The sequence below is a fragment of the Balaenoptera ricei genome, chromosome 11 (genome assembly GCF_028023285.1).
Source record: "Balaenoptera ricei isolate mBalRic1 chromosome 11, mBalRic1.hap2, whole genome shotgun sequence".
Taxonomy (NCBI): domain Eukaryota; kingdom Metazoa; phylum Chordata; class Mammalia; order Artiodactyla; family Balaenopteridae; genus Balaenoptera; species Balaenoptera ricei.
In genome coordinates this window covers 75,220,183-75,234,090 of record NC_082649.1, presented here as the reverse complement: position 1 = coordinate 75,234,090, position 13,908 = coordinate 75,220,183, and the positions used below count along the sequence as shown (strand labels likewise).

Below are 13,908 nucleotides of genomic sequence, written 5' to 3'. Positions count from 1 at the left end.
TTTATAACAAGGATCACCTTTTCTCCATTGTCCAATAACATGTTCCTCATTTCCGTCTGAGATCTCACCAGAATAGCCTTTACCACCCATATATATACTAACATTCTACTGATGATTTACATATTCTCTAAAAAGAGGGAAGCTCTCCCTCCAGTTCTCCCCTTTTCTTTGTGAGTCCTCACCAAAATCATTGCCCTTAATGGCCATAATTCTAGCAGGCACCTCAAAACTCCTCCAGCCTCAACCCCTTGTCCAATTCAAAGCCACTTCAATATTTTTAGGTATTTGTTACAGTAGCACCTCACTCTCAGTACCAAAATCTGTATTAATTAGCCTCCAGAGAAAAAGAACCAATAGGACGGAGATACATATACAGAGAGAGAGGGAGAGGAAGAGACTTATTATATGGAATTGGCTCATGCGGTCGTGTAGGCTGAGAAATCCCATGATCTGCAATGGCAAGCTGGAGACCCAGGAGAGGCAATGGTATAGTTCCTGTCTGAGTTCATAGGCCTGAGAACGAGGAGAGGTGATGGTGTAAGTTCCAGTTTGAGTCTGAGTCTTACCTAAGGCAAGAGAAGACTGTTGTCCCAGCTCTAAGACAGTCAGGCAGAGAGGGAATTCTCCTTTATTCAGCCTTTCTTGTTCTATTACGTCTCCAATGGATTGGATGAGGCCCACCTACCCTGGGGAGGACAAACTGCCTTACTCAAGTCCACCAATTTAAATGTTAATCTCATCTAGAATCACCCTCATATACACACCAGAATAATATTTAACCAAATATCTGGGCACTCCATGGCCCAGTCAAGTGGACACATAAAATTAATCATCACAGTGGCATAGCAATTTCTGCCACAAAGATATTAGTGAAAACATTGTGATTTAATTCCCTTCCTTTCTGTTTCAGTTGTCTTCTTATTATATATATAAAGAAAGCTTTTAGTTAAATAGATATTACACCGATGAAAAAAAAGAAATGTTTAATTCCAAGCAAAAAATTTCTCCTAAGTCAGGATATTTTTTTATCAACTCCAGTGTCTTTTTTTTTTTTTTAGATAGTCTATACAAAGAGGATCATTCATTATACTTTGTGACCTACCTTTTTCTACTTAAAATATATAATTTGAACATTTCTGTGCTACAAAATATTCTTTTATGACTTTTTTTTAACATCTTTATATGACATTTTTAATGACTGCTGAATAGTCTATTGAATGGCATTTTTCAGTCAATCTCCCCTTGTTAGACATTTAGGTAGTTTCCAATTCTTCACTATTATAAGCAACTCCATCACACTCTTGTTATCTCTCTCTTTTTTAAAAATTTATTTATTTTATTTAGTTTTGGCTGCTTTGGGTCTTTGTTGTTGCGCGCAGCGAGCGGGGGCTACTCTTCATTGCGGTGCGCGGGCTTCTCATTGCAGTGGCTTCTCTTGTTGAGGAGCATGGGTTCTAGGCGCGCGGGCTCAGTAGTTGTGGCTTGTGGGCTCAGTAGTTGTGGCTCGTGGGCTCTAGAGTGCAGGCTCAGTAGTTGTGGCACACGGGCTTAGTTGCTCCGCGGCAGGTGGGATCTTCCTGGACCAGGGCTCGAACCCGTGTCCCCTGCATTGGCAGGCGGATTCTTAACCACTGCGCCACCAGGGAAGCCCTCTTGTTATCTCTCAATGTTTAGTTACAAAAGCAATACATGCCCTCTCCAAATAACTAAAACAATACAGAATTGTGTAAGATAAAAAGCAAAGCTCCTTATTTCTATTCATCAGCACTTCTTTTCCCCAGCATTTCTATTCCCCATGGGGCAACCACTGTTAATAGTTTACTGTGTGTCTTTCTGAATTTGTTTTCTGACTTCTTTCTTCCTTTTCCTTCCATTCTGTTAACTGCAGGTTTTTGCTTCCTGCTCTTCTCATCCTCAGCCTCAAGCAGCCTCTTCACTCTTATTTGCTGCTTAGTCTGGGAAACCAGACTAGCACATCTACTAGAATTATGTGTAGATTTAGTCAAAATAATTTATGAGTAAAAGCCTCAGATCTCTCTGATTAAAGAGCATGAACTTCACTGGTTATCCTTTCTGTCTGGCATTTCGTAGTGAGCCTTTTAAACCTATCTCCTGGTACTAACTGGGTCAAACAGTTGGTAAAGTAACCTTCAAATAAAGTGAGGTGTTACTATGTTTACTTTTCATAAGCTAAGAGTGAACTACATTTAAGAAACATTTTTTTTTTGAACTGAGGTATTATTTATTTATTTATTTATTTATTTATTTTTGGCTGTGTTGGGTCTTCGTTTCCGTGCAAGGGCTTTCTCTAGTTGCGGCAAGCGGGGGCCACTCTTCATCGCAGTGCACGGGCCTCTCACTATCGCGGCCTCTCTTGTTGTGGAGCACAGGCTCCAGACACGCAGGCTCAGTAGTTGTGGCGCACGGGCTTAGCTGCTCCGCGGCATGTGGGATCTTCCCAGACCAGGGCTCGAACCCGTGTCCCCTGCATTGGCAACCACTGCGCCACCAGGGAAGCCCAAGAAGCATTTTTATGTTAACTTTTCATGTGTTCATACAACTGACCATGAAAGGAAAATTTTGTAAAATAGGAGAAGAGCAATTAAAGACTTTTTTTTAGTGTGTTCATTCATTCAGTAAATATTTACTGAGTACCTGTCACATGTATAGATACTAGGAATGTAAAAATGAAAAACCAAAGCTCTTCATCTTCTTTTTTTAAAGCTTTCACAAGTACTATTTAGGAAGCGCCTAACAGTGTATTTTGTCTTCTTTGCCTGGATCTTCCCTTCAAAATGTGCATTTGAGCATTCTGTCTCTGAGTCATGTGGCAGTAAACTCAGTTCTCTATTGATAACACATTGGCACTTGAGCCTCTGTATTCTCTTTATTTTCTTGCCCGAGCAGATGCAGCAGCATTTAGCTCAGGAGCAAGAGGGAAGTCCTCTGGCTGCCCAAGTAGGTGGATATCTAGGACATTTGGATTCCCTTCAGGTCCTTTTGGTAAAACTAAGTCCAGAGACATTGGCATTGCAATTCACACCATTATCTACAGCTCACCCTTTCCTTCTTTCTTTCTTCTTCTTCAACTATGAAAATTGCTGAAACGCCAGGAGTTTGGTTATGGGTGAATAGGGAAGTATGGAATGTTTTTAATCCTGCTCTCAGTATTGTTGGTAATATAAGAAGAGCAGCAGAGCCGTGAATCCAGTCATGCTCTTGGCTATAGCAGCCTACCCTGACTTAAGTGCTCCTCACATGAAAAAAGACCGAGGGCTTTAGTTGACAGTAAAAGCAACCTGAGACAGTGATGTGACCTAGCTGCCAAAACTAGCGAATGTGATCTGAACCAGCATTAATCGAAGGCTGTGGCTGGGACAAGTAAGGTAATAGTCCCAGAGTACACTCCGCAGTGGTCAGACCACACCTGGAGGATGGTGTTTCCTCCTGGGCACAGAATTTTAAAAGTGATGTTGACAAGTTGGAGTACACCCAATTTGGGCAACAGGATGATGAATGGCCTAGAAACTACATCCTTTGAGGAACAGAGGAATTGGGGTAGTTCACCCTGGAAACTAGAGGCATAAGGATGTGGGATAACCACTTCCAAATATTCGCAGGGCTCTCATGTAGAAGAGTTGAACTCTTCTGTATAATCTCAGCAAGCACAACTTAGACCAATGGGTGTACATTACAAAGCGGTTGATCTTGTCTCCATAAAAGGAAGAATTTTCTAGCCCTTACAAACACCCAGAAAATAGGAGCTTTGCAAGGTAGTGACTTTACCTTAATAAGGGGTGTTAGAATGGTGACGGGCTGACCAAACACCAGAAGATTCACGAATAGGATGGGAGGTTTGGAGAGACAAACTGATCTAAGATCCTTACAGATTCAAAGGTTCTAATGACAGAACCTCAAGAAGGAAGGAAGTGTTAGTACCTTTTCGCCTCAGATCTCATACAAGTATTAACCATAAAAACTATGCTAAAATTGACTGTAAGGTCAAATATCAAAGTTATGAGGATGGAAGGAAAAAAAGTCATAGGAACTTGCTCTTTTCCCTGGTGGTTGTCAATTTTGTGTATAAAGATTTGTGTAGTAGCGTTTGTTTGTTATTTTCGAAGCAGACGGAATGATTTTTTTTTCTCTTTTAAGATTCTTTAAAGCCCTGGTTTGCTTTCTTTCTCATCAAACTTATGGTCCTCTTAATAGTTTTCAGGATATTACATTTTGAAAAGATTACTCTTAATCCAAAATTATAAAGCAGCATTTCAGGGAATGGCAGTCTGTCCACATGTCAAAGAAGCAGCCCTGTGGAACAACTGGTGTTTAAAGCTCATTAATCATTAATAATGAGGTAGTGTCCAGTAAAACGTGTATGTTCCAATAGTTTGGCTCTTCCCCATAATCAGTTATGTAGGTAGGCCAGAATGATCATTCCTATTTTACCAATGCAGAAACGGGGTCTTGGAGCAGCTTGCCTACCATGATTGTGGATGGAGCAGGTGCTAAAATCCAAATCCACTAGCATTTGTCTAGTGCTCTTTCTAATACTGTTTTCAATACTAAAAACTGTTACTGTTTTTTCCTAATAGCAGGTCTAGAGACTTACTTAAATGCAGAATATATTTTTTCTCTCTTAACTACAGTGGTTCTCTGGAGTAGGCGGGCAGATAGCTTCGGCCAAAGAATTGGCCTCTTAACTTTATGCTGTCTCTAGTTCATCTTATGTCCTAAAGAAAGTCTCTTGCAAACATCACTACTGATGTCTGAGGATGCTTGACCCTCTCCTTGAAAAGAGAGATGCTAACACTTACTTCAAATAAAAATTCTATGGATGTGGATAGAACAATGCTTGTCAGACAGGGTAGATTTGACTGGGTGGTGTAGCAAAATGCTTAGGAGCTCAGGTTCAGTGAGAGAGATGTGGGCTTAAGTCTTTGTTTTGCCACCTACTGGCTGTGACATTATCATCATCTCATGTAGCCTCGGGGCCCTTATCTGTAAAATGAGAATAATAGGACCTACCTTTTTGGCTGTTGGGAGGATTAGGTAAGATAATGTGTGTAAAAGCATGAATACTGTGCTGTTTTTTAAAAACACGTTTATTGTGAGTTATTATTCATTGTCTTTTACTCACTTTTCTATTGGGGTATTATTGTGTGTTTCTGATTTACTTCCACTTTGCAGTTTATGCTCAGCACAGTAGGGGCTAAATAAATCCTAGTCTGTAGCACCACGCTGGACCCATAATCAGTAACAATTCAATAGACTAAGTGCCTCCTGGGTGCCCAGCCCAACGCTGATCTCCAAGAATACTAAGCTGCCTGAGACTAGACCCCTGCTGAGAGAAAGTGATCCACAGGTTGTTGTAGAGGTGTTCCAGAAAGGTCTGGAGATGGGTGAGTGCTGAGTGAGTCACAGGCAACCAGGCCAAGAAAGGTGGGAGGGGGCTTGGTGGAGAGGGAGCTGCTGAATGAAGGCACAGATCCCTGTCAGCAGACTGCCTGAGTGAACTGTAAGCCTGCATCAGAGTTTTAATACTTGCTTGGCTAGTCACATAACCTCTCAGAACCTCAGTTTACCTGAAAAGAAATATACAATGATGTCTACCTACTAGATTCAATGAAGTAATATTTGCAAATACTTGCTTGGCACATCATCTGGCACAAAGTAAGTGCTCAAGAAATGTTAGCCACCGTTACCATTATGTTCTAACAATTTGATAATACCTTATAATTATGAACGGTGTCATTCCAAGAATAATTCATTCCCTGGTCGTTGGACTGCGAAGGAGGATTCCAGGATTCACTGCTTCAGTCTTGAAGAGCTTTAAAGCACGGAGGCTCTAGAGCAGGCTTCACAATCCCAGTCACGGGCCTGCGCGACGTCTTCCACTCCGGGAGGCGGTACAGGAGGACCCGTGGAGAGCCGGGCTCCCAGGGTCACATGGGCCGCGGCCCCGCCCCGGCCGAGCCCGTCCCCCGCGGCTGCGGCAGCTGCGGCTGCGTCTGCGCGGAGCCGAGCGCGCTCTGTGGCGCGGTCCGCAGTGGAGGCGGCGCAAACAGCCAGGGGGCGGCGGATGGCTCTGCGGGGCCTGGCAGGCTCGGGGCCCGGCTCCCGCGGGCTGTTGGATGAGGCGGGGGCAGCGGACGAGGAACGCGAGGTGCCGGCCGTGGTGGCGGCGGGAGACGCGCCAGAGGACGTTGAAGAGGACGAGGGCCGCAGCCGGGGCCTGCTGCGCTGGGACGGCTTCTCAGCCTGGCTGCATTGCGTGTGTGTGGTGGGCTTCGACCTGGAGCTGGGCCAAGCCGTGGAGGTGAGGCCCGGCCGCACCTGGCCCCCGCGCCCCGTCCCGGTCCCCGCGCTGGGGCAGCCCCAGCAGAGCTTGTGGCCCGCGGGCCGACCGGCCTGGATCCTGTCCGCTGCGCATCCGGGCGTGGCCGGCAGCCCCTCCGCCGTCTGCCGGGCTGCGGTCCAGAAGCAGTTCCCGTGGGAGGATCGTGGGCTGTGGCTAAGGGTGAAAAGTTCTCTCTAGGCCCCTCCTAAATACTTGTTGATGGCCCTGTTTCCTTTTTCTTTTTCTTTTTTTTTTTAACCCGGTGTCACAGGAATAACTAGAATGGTTAGCGGCACCCGGAGAAGACTGCAGGCAGGATGTTTGGGACTTTTTCAAGGAGCAAACAATGCCCCTGACATATGGTGAACTATAATAGCCAAACCTCACACAACCAACTTTTTTTAGACTCATGGATTGTTTTGGTCATTTGCAGCGACTCTCAGAGCATTCCACTCAGCCTGAGCCGAAATGCTTGTCTCAGCAGGGGTATTCTCCTTTTCCTCCTTTTGTTCCTCATCTCTGTTATTTCTTGATATTGCTTCTGAGACGGCCTGAAAGCTCATAGCAAGATGAACATAAGGAAAATCGTTCGCTTGTGAATTTGTCAAGTTTTCCATTTTTTATAGCGCCTTGTTGAAAGGCCTTGTAATCTTGACATTATTTAGGGTTCCTTTTGTAGCGTAAGAGATTGCTTGTCTTTATGTAGCCAAGAAAAACGTAGTCAGAGTCAGAAGGACCTATATGTTTAGAAGATTTTTTTGTTTGTTTTGGTGGCAATGACAGATTTTAATGAATCATCTCATTCTGACTTTAGTGGCATGAGTGGGCTATGAAAATTGGCCAGGGAGGTATTTCTTAATGCGGAGTGTGTATTCAGCCTGTCTTCTCTGTGTTTTATCATTACACAGCTCAATACACTTCAAGTTTCCACTAAGATTTAGGCATTATCTTGGTTGCTGGGCAGACGTATATGAAAGATATACTCTAACCTATATTTATAGAGTAAGACTACAGTTTAGAGGAGAACCAAGAATTAATAACACCAGCAGATAGGGCTAAATGCAGTGCCTGGCACGTGACAGTGTTCAATAAAAAATTGATAGAGTGAGTGAATACATGAACAGTACTTTGAGATGGAAACAACACTTCCCAAAGACTGTGAAGAAGAGATTTATGTCATCTATCATTTACACTGACATATTAACCTGAAGCTCTATGTGTAGCAAAATACGATTTAATCAGAAAGCATAGGATTAAGTTGTTGTAGTCGATTACATTTTTGAATAGTTAAAGGAGATCCTTTTGGACTCTGACCATTTGGGCATTCTTTTTAACGTGTATGTTTTTTTCTGACCTAATAAACAATACTTAGCAAGTCTTGAGGTGCTACAAAAATGTGAATCACTGAGACTATTTTGAATTTCATTTCCCATAGTATATGCTACTGCACAGAGTTTTCTTTAGGTCTTTGGTTCTTCACATTTTTAAAAGGTCCAGAATGCAGATAAGTTATGAACTTCATGAACTCTCTCCCTTAGGAAAATGGTAATACAAAATCATGTATATGCTTCCATTGACTATCTGGGGGTCATTTATGGACTTTCTGTTGCATTGTCCTCAGGTGAAGAATCACTGATTTTAGAAAGTGTAGGGTGAGGGTGGGGAAGATACCCTAATAAAGGATCCCAAGAAAGATAAACACATTGAGAGGCAACACAATTTAATCTTGTTTTGTTTTCCTGAGAAATGTAGAATATTGCCACTTTTAAAATGAAGAAAAAGGAATACGAATTAATAATTAATATAACAAAATAGTTGAAAATATACTTCACTTTTGTAATACGGCCATATCCAGGCCAAAAATGGACAGGAGGGGTGGCTGTAATGGGGCAAGAAGATAAGTATAGAATCGTGTTGGAGAAATGACATAATAGCCCCACCCTACTTCCTATAATGCACAACCATAGGGATTCAGAAGGGAAGTTAATTAAATAGGTTAAAAACTAAGTTTGGACAGTATATCCTCCAACTCAGTTATGTTATCAGAAATGCAGTCATTTAGTCTTAGGCTTGAGAGAGACTTAAGTCAGTTCTGCCATGATAGAAAGTACCATTTGCAAATTTTAAATGCATAAACAATGTCACTTATTTAAGCTTAAATCCCTACTAAAGAGATAATGTAGAATATCGACCAAGAACTCAGACTCTAGAGCTAAACCGCCTAGGCTTGAATCTGTGTGACTTGGGGTACGTTACTTAGCTCATCTGAGCCTCACGCTCCTCTGTGACAGGATAACAGTGCCTTTATCATGGCACTGTTGTGAGGGTTAGGTAAGTTAATGTTGATGAAGCATTTGGAACAGTGCCTTGGACTCAGTAAGACCTAGGTAAGTCTGTATTTGGGAAGCACTGAAATTCTCTTTTTCATTTTCAATGAAGAGAACCCCTAACTTTTGCTTTGTGAAGATGAGGCCTTTGGACCTTAGTTTTCTCACTAGAAAAATGAAGTTGAAGTACTAGAATCAGTATTCTTTGTAAAGTAGGGGAACTTTTTTTCTGGTTAGATGAAAATCAGATGTACCTCAGTGGCTAATCTGGTTGAAATGGCGCCTGTGTGTATATATTTGGTTGTGGACGACAGAAACTAAGCTATAGCTGAAGGAGAAAAGGCACATTTGTTGTAAGGCCACAGAGGTGTTTCACGATGTCCAAGGTACAAACCTAGAGGGACTTCCAGAAAATGGCTAGAGCCCAGAACCAGGGAAGCCTCTTGTTTATGCTTCATGTTTTATGGATTTTGTTCATGCTTCATGCTCTCCTTTAAAGTAACTTCTCTGCTTCTGTGATCTTTCTGGCGAAGTTGCCCTTTTCAGCCACTTCAATGAAGAGAGTGAATGTCATTCTCATTCCAAACACCAGAGGAAGGTACTCAGGCCTGGTTTGGAGCAGATTCTCGCTCTGCTATAATCAGCTGAAGACCTGAGTGGTTGGAGGAGTGGTCTGTGTTGCATAAAATGTCTGTTGGGGACCCTGTCCTAGACGAAGGGGACAGTGAAGGGGGTCTTGTGAGCTGGGAAGAGACTGCAAAAGGTGTTGACTACAGGAGGTGTGCTCAGCTTCTTTCTTTTCCCCTGAGATGGCTCTGGCATCACCACAGTGACACTAAGGGTCCTCTGGAACAAGGTTTGAAATCCTCTGAATTTTACATACTCTATGTCACTTCCAGCTCTGTGAAATTACCTGATTTTATAGTAAAGCCTTAATTAATTATCTGAATCCAGAATTGCCTCATTCCAGGGTTTTTTTTTCCTCATTGAGTAATAATATGTTCATTGTTGAAAACTTGGCAGGAAAGGGAATTATAAACACTAGAAAACATCACTCATAATTATATTAGGAGATTAATACTTGGCATTTTTGTTAATGCTTTTTTTCTTTATATAATTTTGTATCAAGGATTAGTTTGATTGTTAAGAACAGAAATCCTCTCAAATTTAAGTGAAGAGAAATTGATTGTAAGGAATCTTTTGGAACCAGTTGCAGGAAGCAGGGTTGAACCTCATGGGATTTGGAAAGCCCCAGACTTTTGCCTTTGTCTTTGTGGAGCTGTGTGGTCTTTTGTCTCTGCTTCTCTTTGCATGTCTGTTCTATGCTCTGTGCTGAGGCTGGTTTCCTCTGCAAGGGTCTCAATTTCTGCTCCCCCATTTCACTTGACTTTGGGTTTCCACGGTACTGATACTAGCCAAACTTCTACTTTTGTATTCTGGAACCAGGCAGAAGCTTAATTCAAATACTAGAGTATCTGATTGGTTCAGCATGGGTCAGATGCTCCCTTTTGTTCAGTCAGTTGTGGTAAGGAGACAGTGTTTCAGTAACCGTAGTGGCCACTTAGGCTCACCCCTGCAAAAGGAGGGGAGACTTGAAAGCATGGTCTGGGCAGCAGTCCCCCAAATAGGTCTGCTGTAAGAGTCTGCCATTACTGATAAGCATTCTCATAAACAATTTGCCATATCGTTAAAGAGTCCTCATAAAGGTTTTTGTATGGACCATAATTTATTTAACCATTTTCCCAAATTTGGATATTTAGTAGTTTCTTTTTTTCTTCATAGTGTGAAGAGTTGTTTGCCACCTGTACACACTTCCTTAGAGATGGTCTTCATTTTTTGAGGGCCTTTAAATCATGTGTACTCATGGAACTCACAGAACATCATGGGAGGTGACACATCTGTAATTTGAGATTACCTCTTGAACCTCTCCAGCCCCCACCCCAATTTTATAAGACTCGAGAAATCATTGGTGGCTTTCCCCCTGTTGAAGGCTATGACCTATCAACTTTTTGGACAGAATATCAATCTAGTAAAAAGAGTACAAGCTTTGGGGTGTTGAACATATGCTCATTGTCCGATTTTTGACCAGTTTCTTTAGTTCTCTGAGTTTCATTTTCCTCAATTATAAAATGGCAAAATAACATCCTGAGCGTTGTTGGAGGTACTAAGTGAGATAAAGCATGTAAAAATTAATATCTGCCATTTAATGCATGCCCAATACGTTAGCCCCCCTTTTTAAAAATATTTTTTAAATTTTGTTTTATTTTTTTATTTTTGGCTGCATTGGGTCTTCGTTGCTGCGTGCGGGCTTTCTCTAGTTGCAGCGAGCGGGGGCTACTCTTTGTTGAGGTGCGCGGGCTTCTCATTGCAGTGGCTTCTCTTGTTGCGGAGCACTGGCTCTAGGAGTTCGGGCTTCAGTAGCTGTGACACGCGGGCTCAGTAGTTGTGGCATGTGGGCTCAGTAGTTGTGGCTCACGGGCTCTAGAGCGCAGGCTCAGTAGTTGTGGCGCACAGGCTTAATTGCTCCGTGGCATGTGAAAGCTTCCTGGACCAGGGATCGAACCCGTGTCCCCTGAATTGACAGGTGGATTCTTAACCACTGCGCCACCAGGGAAGTCCCTAGCCCCTTTTTTATAATTAGTGTCCTTGCACATTCAATAATCAGTGTGGGACTATCTTGGCTATTCCCTCACTCCTATTATTTTGCCTTAAATTTATTTAAAAAAATACACAGCTTTGGATGTGAATCATCCAAGCTAAACTTGTGTCAGTCACAAGTACTTAAAGCACTTTCTGGGAATCAAGTTTATTAGGTTTCACTTTGCTGATAATCTATGACATAGCCTATTTGTATGTACATATATGTGTACATACATATATGTATATGTACATAGTTTGTATTTCACCTCTTTGGTGGAAACAATTTCAGGCCAGTTAAATTATCTATAAAAAGCAGGACAATTTCTAATCATTTCATTACTGATCCCCCCCTACTTTTTTTCTAACAGATTGAAGATAAAGCCCTGCTTTTGGGTGAAGGCAAACTTACGCCATTTTTAAAAGAGCAGGTAGCAGAATTGACTCCCCTTTTTTTCCCACTTCTGTTTTTTGTTGAGTCACTGCCTATTTATTCCCCCTTATCCCCTAACAGGGTGGAACCTGGAGTAGTCAGCACAGTTTTCTTTATCTTAGCAAAGTTTCTGTTTATTTTTCTGACAAGGATAAAGGCAGTTGTGTGAAAGGTTTTCTTGTTTCTTCCTCTCTTCTGGGTGACCCATAGCCTCAGTGTTTGATCCTCAGCATGTTCACTGTTTTAATCGAAATGGGTGTGTATAATTGAATGCTGCTATACTGTCTCATTGAACCATCTATTCAGATATTTACTGGGCAACTACCATATCCAGACAATGATATGTTCTGGAGATAAAGCCTTGATTATCTCTTCCTTCATTGAGTTTGCAGTCTAGCATGGAAGGTAGACCATTCAACAGTGACTGTTAGGATAGGATTTGCAGGGTACTAATAATGCCCTTTAAATTTCCTTGTGAAATAGTAGCACTTCGTGGTAGCTTGATGTAGTTCTATGATTTGAGGTTTAAAACCTTAGTGACCTCTTGAGCTTCTTAGGCTCCCAGATTCTACAGAAGCTTCCTTGGTGTTACTAATCTCTGATTCAGTTATGAAATTATATAATCTGGAGATAATCTGGGACGTTCTCCTGTCTAGTTAGTTCTTTCACAAGTACTTTATGTTTTTGTACTTACTGTGATGAATGATGTGAAACATGGAAAACTGTACCTAAACTTTACTTTTTTTTGAGAAATGCTTTACCGTCCATTCCATTTTCAAACTGATCAAGTTTTCTAGTAGCGTAATTTAACTTCAGTCTTGAGCAAGCGGGACTCTTAGACTTGAAGATACTGTGATTTCAGGCCATTTTTTCCACTTTTTAAAGTAAGTAACATTTTCATTGAAGTGTAACACACATGTAGAAAAGTGCACAAATCCTAAATCTGTATTTTGATGAATTTTCGAAAAGTGAGTATACCATGTCACTACCATAGAGATCAAGAAGCAATATTATTACTGCCCCCAAACTTCCCTTACATCCTCTTTCAGTCATGACCTATTCTCCTTTCCCCTCCAGCTCCTGGCAACCACTTATCTACTTTGTCTCTATGGAGTCTCCTTTTCTGTATATTTCATATTAATGGAATCATACAACATGTGGCCTTTTGTGTCTGGCTTCTTTCTCTTAGTATGTTTTCAAGATTCATCCATGTTGTAGTATGTATTGGTACTTCATTCCTTTATATGGTTGAGTTTTATATCATTATATGGATACATCACTTTTTTTTAATAAGTTTATTTATTTATTTATTTATTTTTGGCTGTGTTGGGTCTTTGTTGCTGCGCGCGGGCTTTCTCTAGTTGCGGCGAGTGGGGGCTACTCTTAGTTGCGGTGTGCGGGCTTCTCATTGTGGTGGCTTCTCTTGTGGAGCACAGGCTCTAGGCGCGTGGGCTTCAGTAGTTGTGGCGCGTGGGCTCAGTAGTTGTGGTGCACGGGCTTAGCTGCTCTGCGGCATGTGGGATCTTCCCAGACCAGGGCTCGAACCCGTGTCCCCTGCCTTAGCAGGGGGATTCTTAACCACTGCGCCACCAGGGAAGGCCGGGTACATCACATTTTGTTTATCCATTCATCATTTGATGAAAATTTGGATTATTTCCACTTTTTGGCTATGATGAATAATGCTGTTATGAACGTTCGTGTACAAGTTTTTGTGTGGATGTATGCTTTTCACTTCTCTTGGATGTATACCTAGGAGTGAAATTGCTGGGTCATATGGTAACTCCATGTTTAATTTTTTTTTTTTTTTTTTTTTTTTTTTGGCTGCTTTGGGTCATTGTTGCTGTGCAGGGGCTTTCTCTAGTTGCAGCGAGCAGGGGATACTCTTCGTTGCGGTGCGTGGGCTTCTCATTGCAGTGGCTTCTCTTATTGTGGAGCACGGGCTCTAGGCTCGCGGGCTTCAGTAGTTGCAGCATGGGGGCTCAGTAGTTGTGGTGCCTGGGCTCTAGAAAGCAGACTCAGTAGTTGTGGTGCACGGGCTTAGTTGTTCCGTAGTATGTGGGACCTTCCTGGACCAGGGATCGAACCCGTGTCCCCTGCATTGGCAGGCGGATTCTTAACCACTTTACCACCAGGAAAGTCCTCCATGTGTAATTTTATGAGAAGCTACTAAA

At 42.2% G+C, this 13,908-nt stretch overlaps 1 protein-coding gene and 1 long non-coding RNA gene across 3 annotated transcripts in view; one reads left to right on the top strand and one right to left on the bottom strand.

Moving 5' to 3' along the window:
- The window catches only part of LOC132375108 (uncharacterized), a 38,962-nt gene extending 32,517 nt beyond the window's left edge, over positions 1 to 6,445 (bottom strand). Inside the window, exon 1 of the long non-coding RNA XR_009505899.1 lies at positions 5,733 to 6,445. This is a non-coding gene — a long non-coding RNA (uncharacterized LOC132375108). The remainder of the gene's footprint in view (positions 1 to 5,732) is intronic.
- Positions 6,003 to 13,908, top strand: part of DENND6A (DENN domain containing 6A) — a 55,657-nt gene continuing 47,751 nt past the window's right edge. For both annotated transcript variants that reach the window (XM_059939975.1, XM_059939974.1), the window contains exon 1: positions 6,003 to 6,319. In XM_059939975.1, coding sequence (XP_059795958.1) covers positions 6,083 to 6,319 — 237 coding nt within the window. In that variant the 5' untranslated portion in view covers positions 6,003 to 6,082. The remainder of the gene's footprint in view (positions 6,320 to 13,908) is intronic.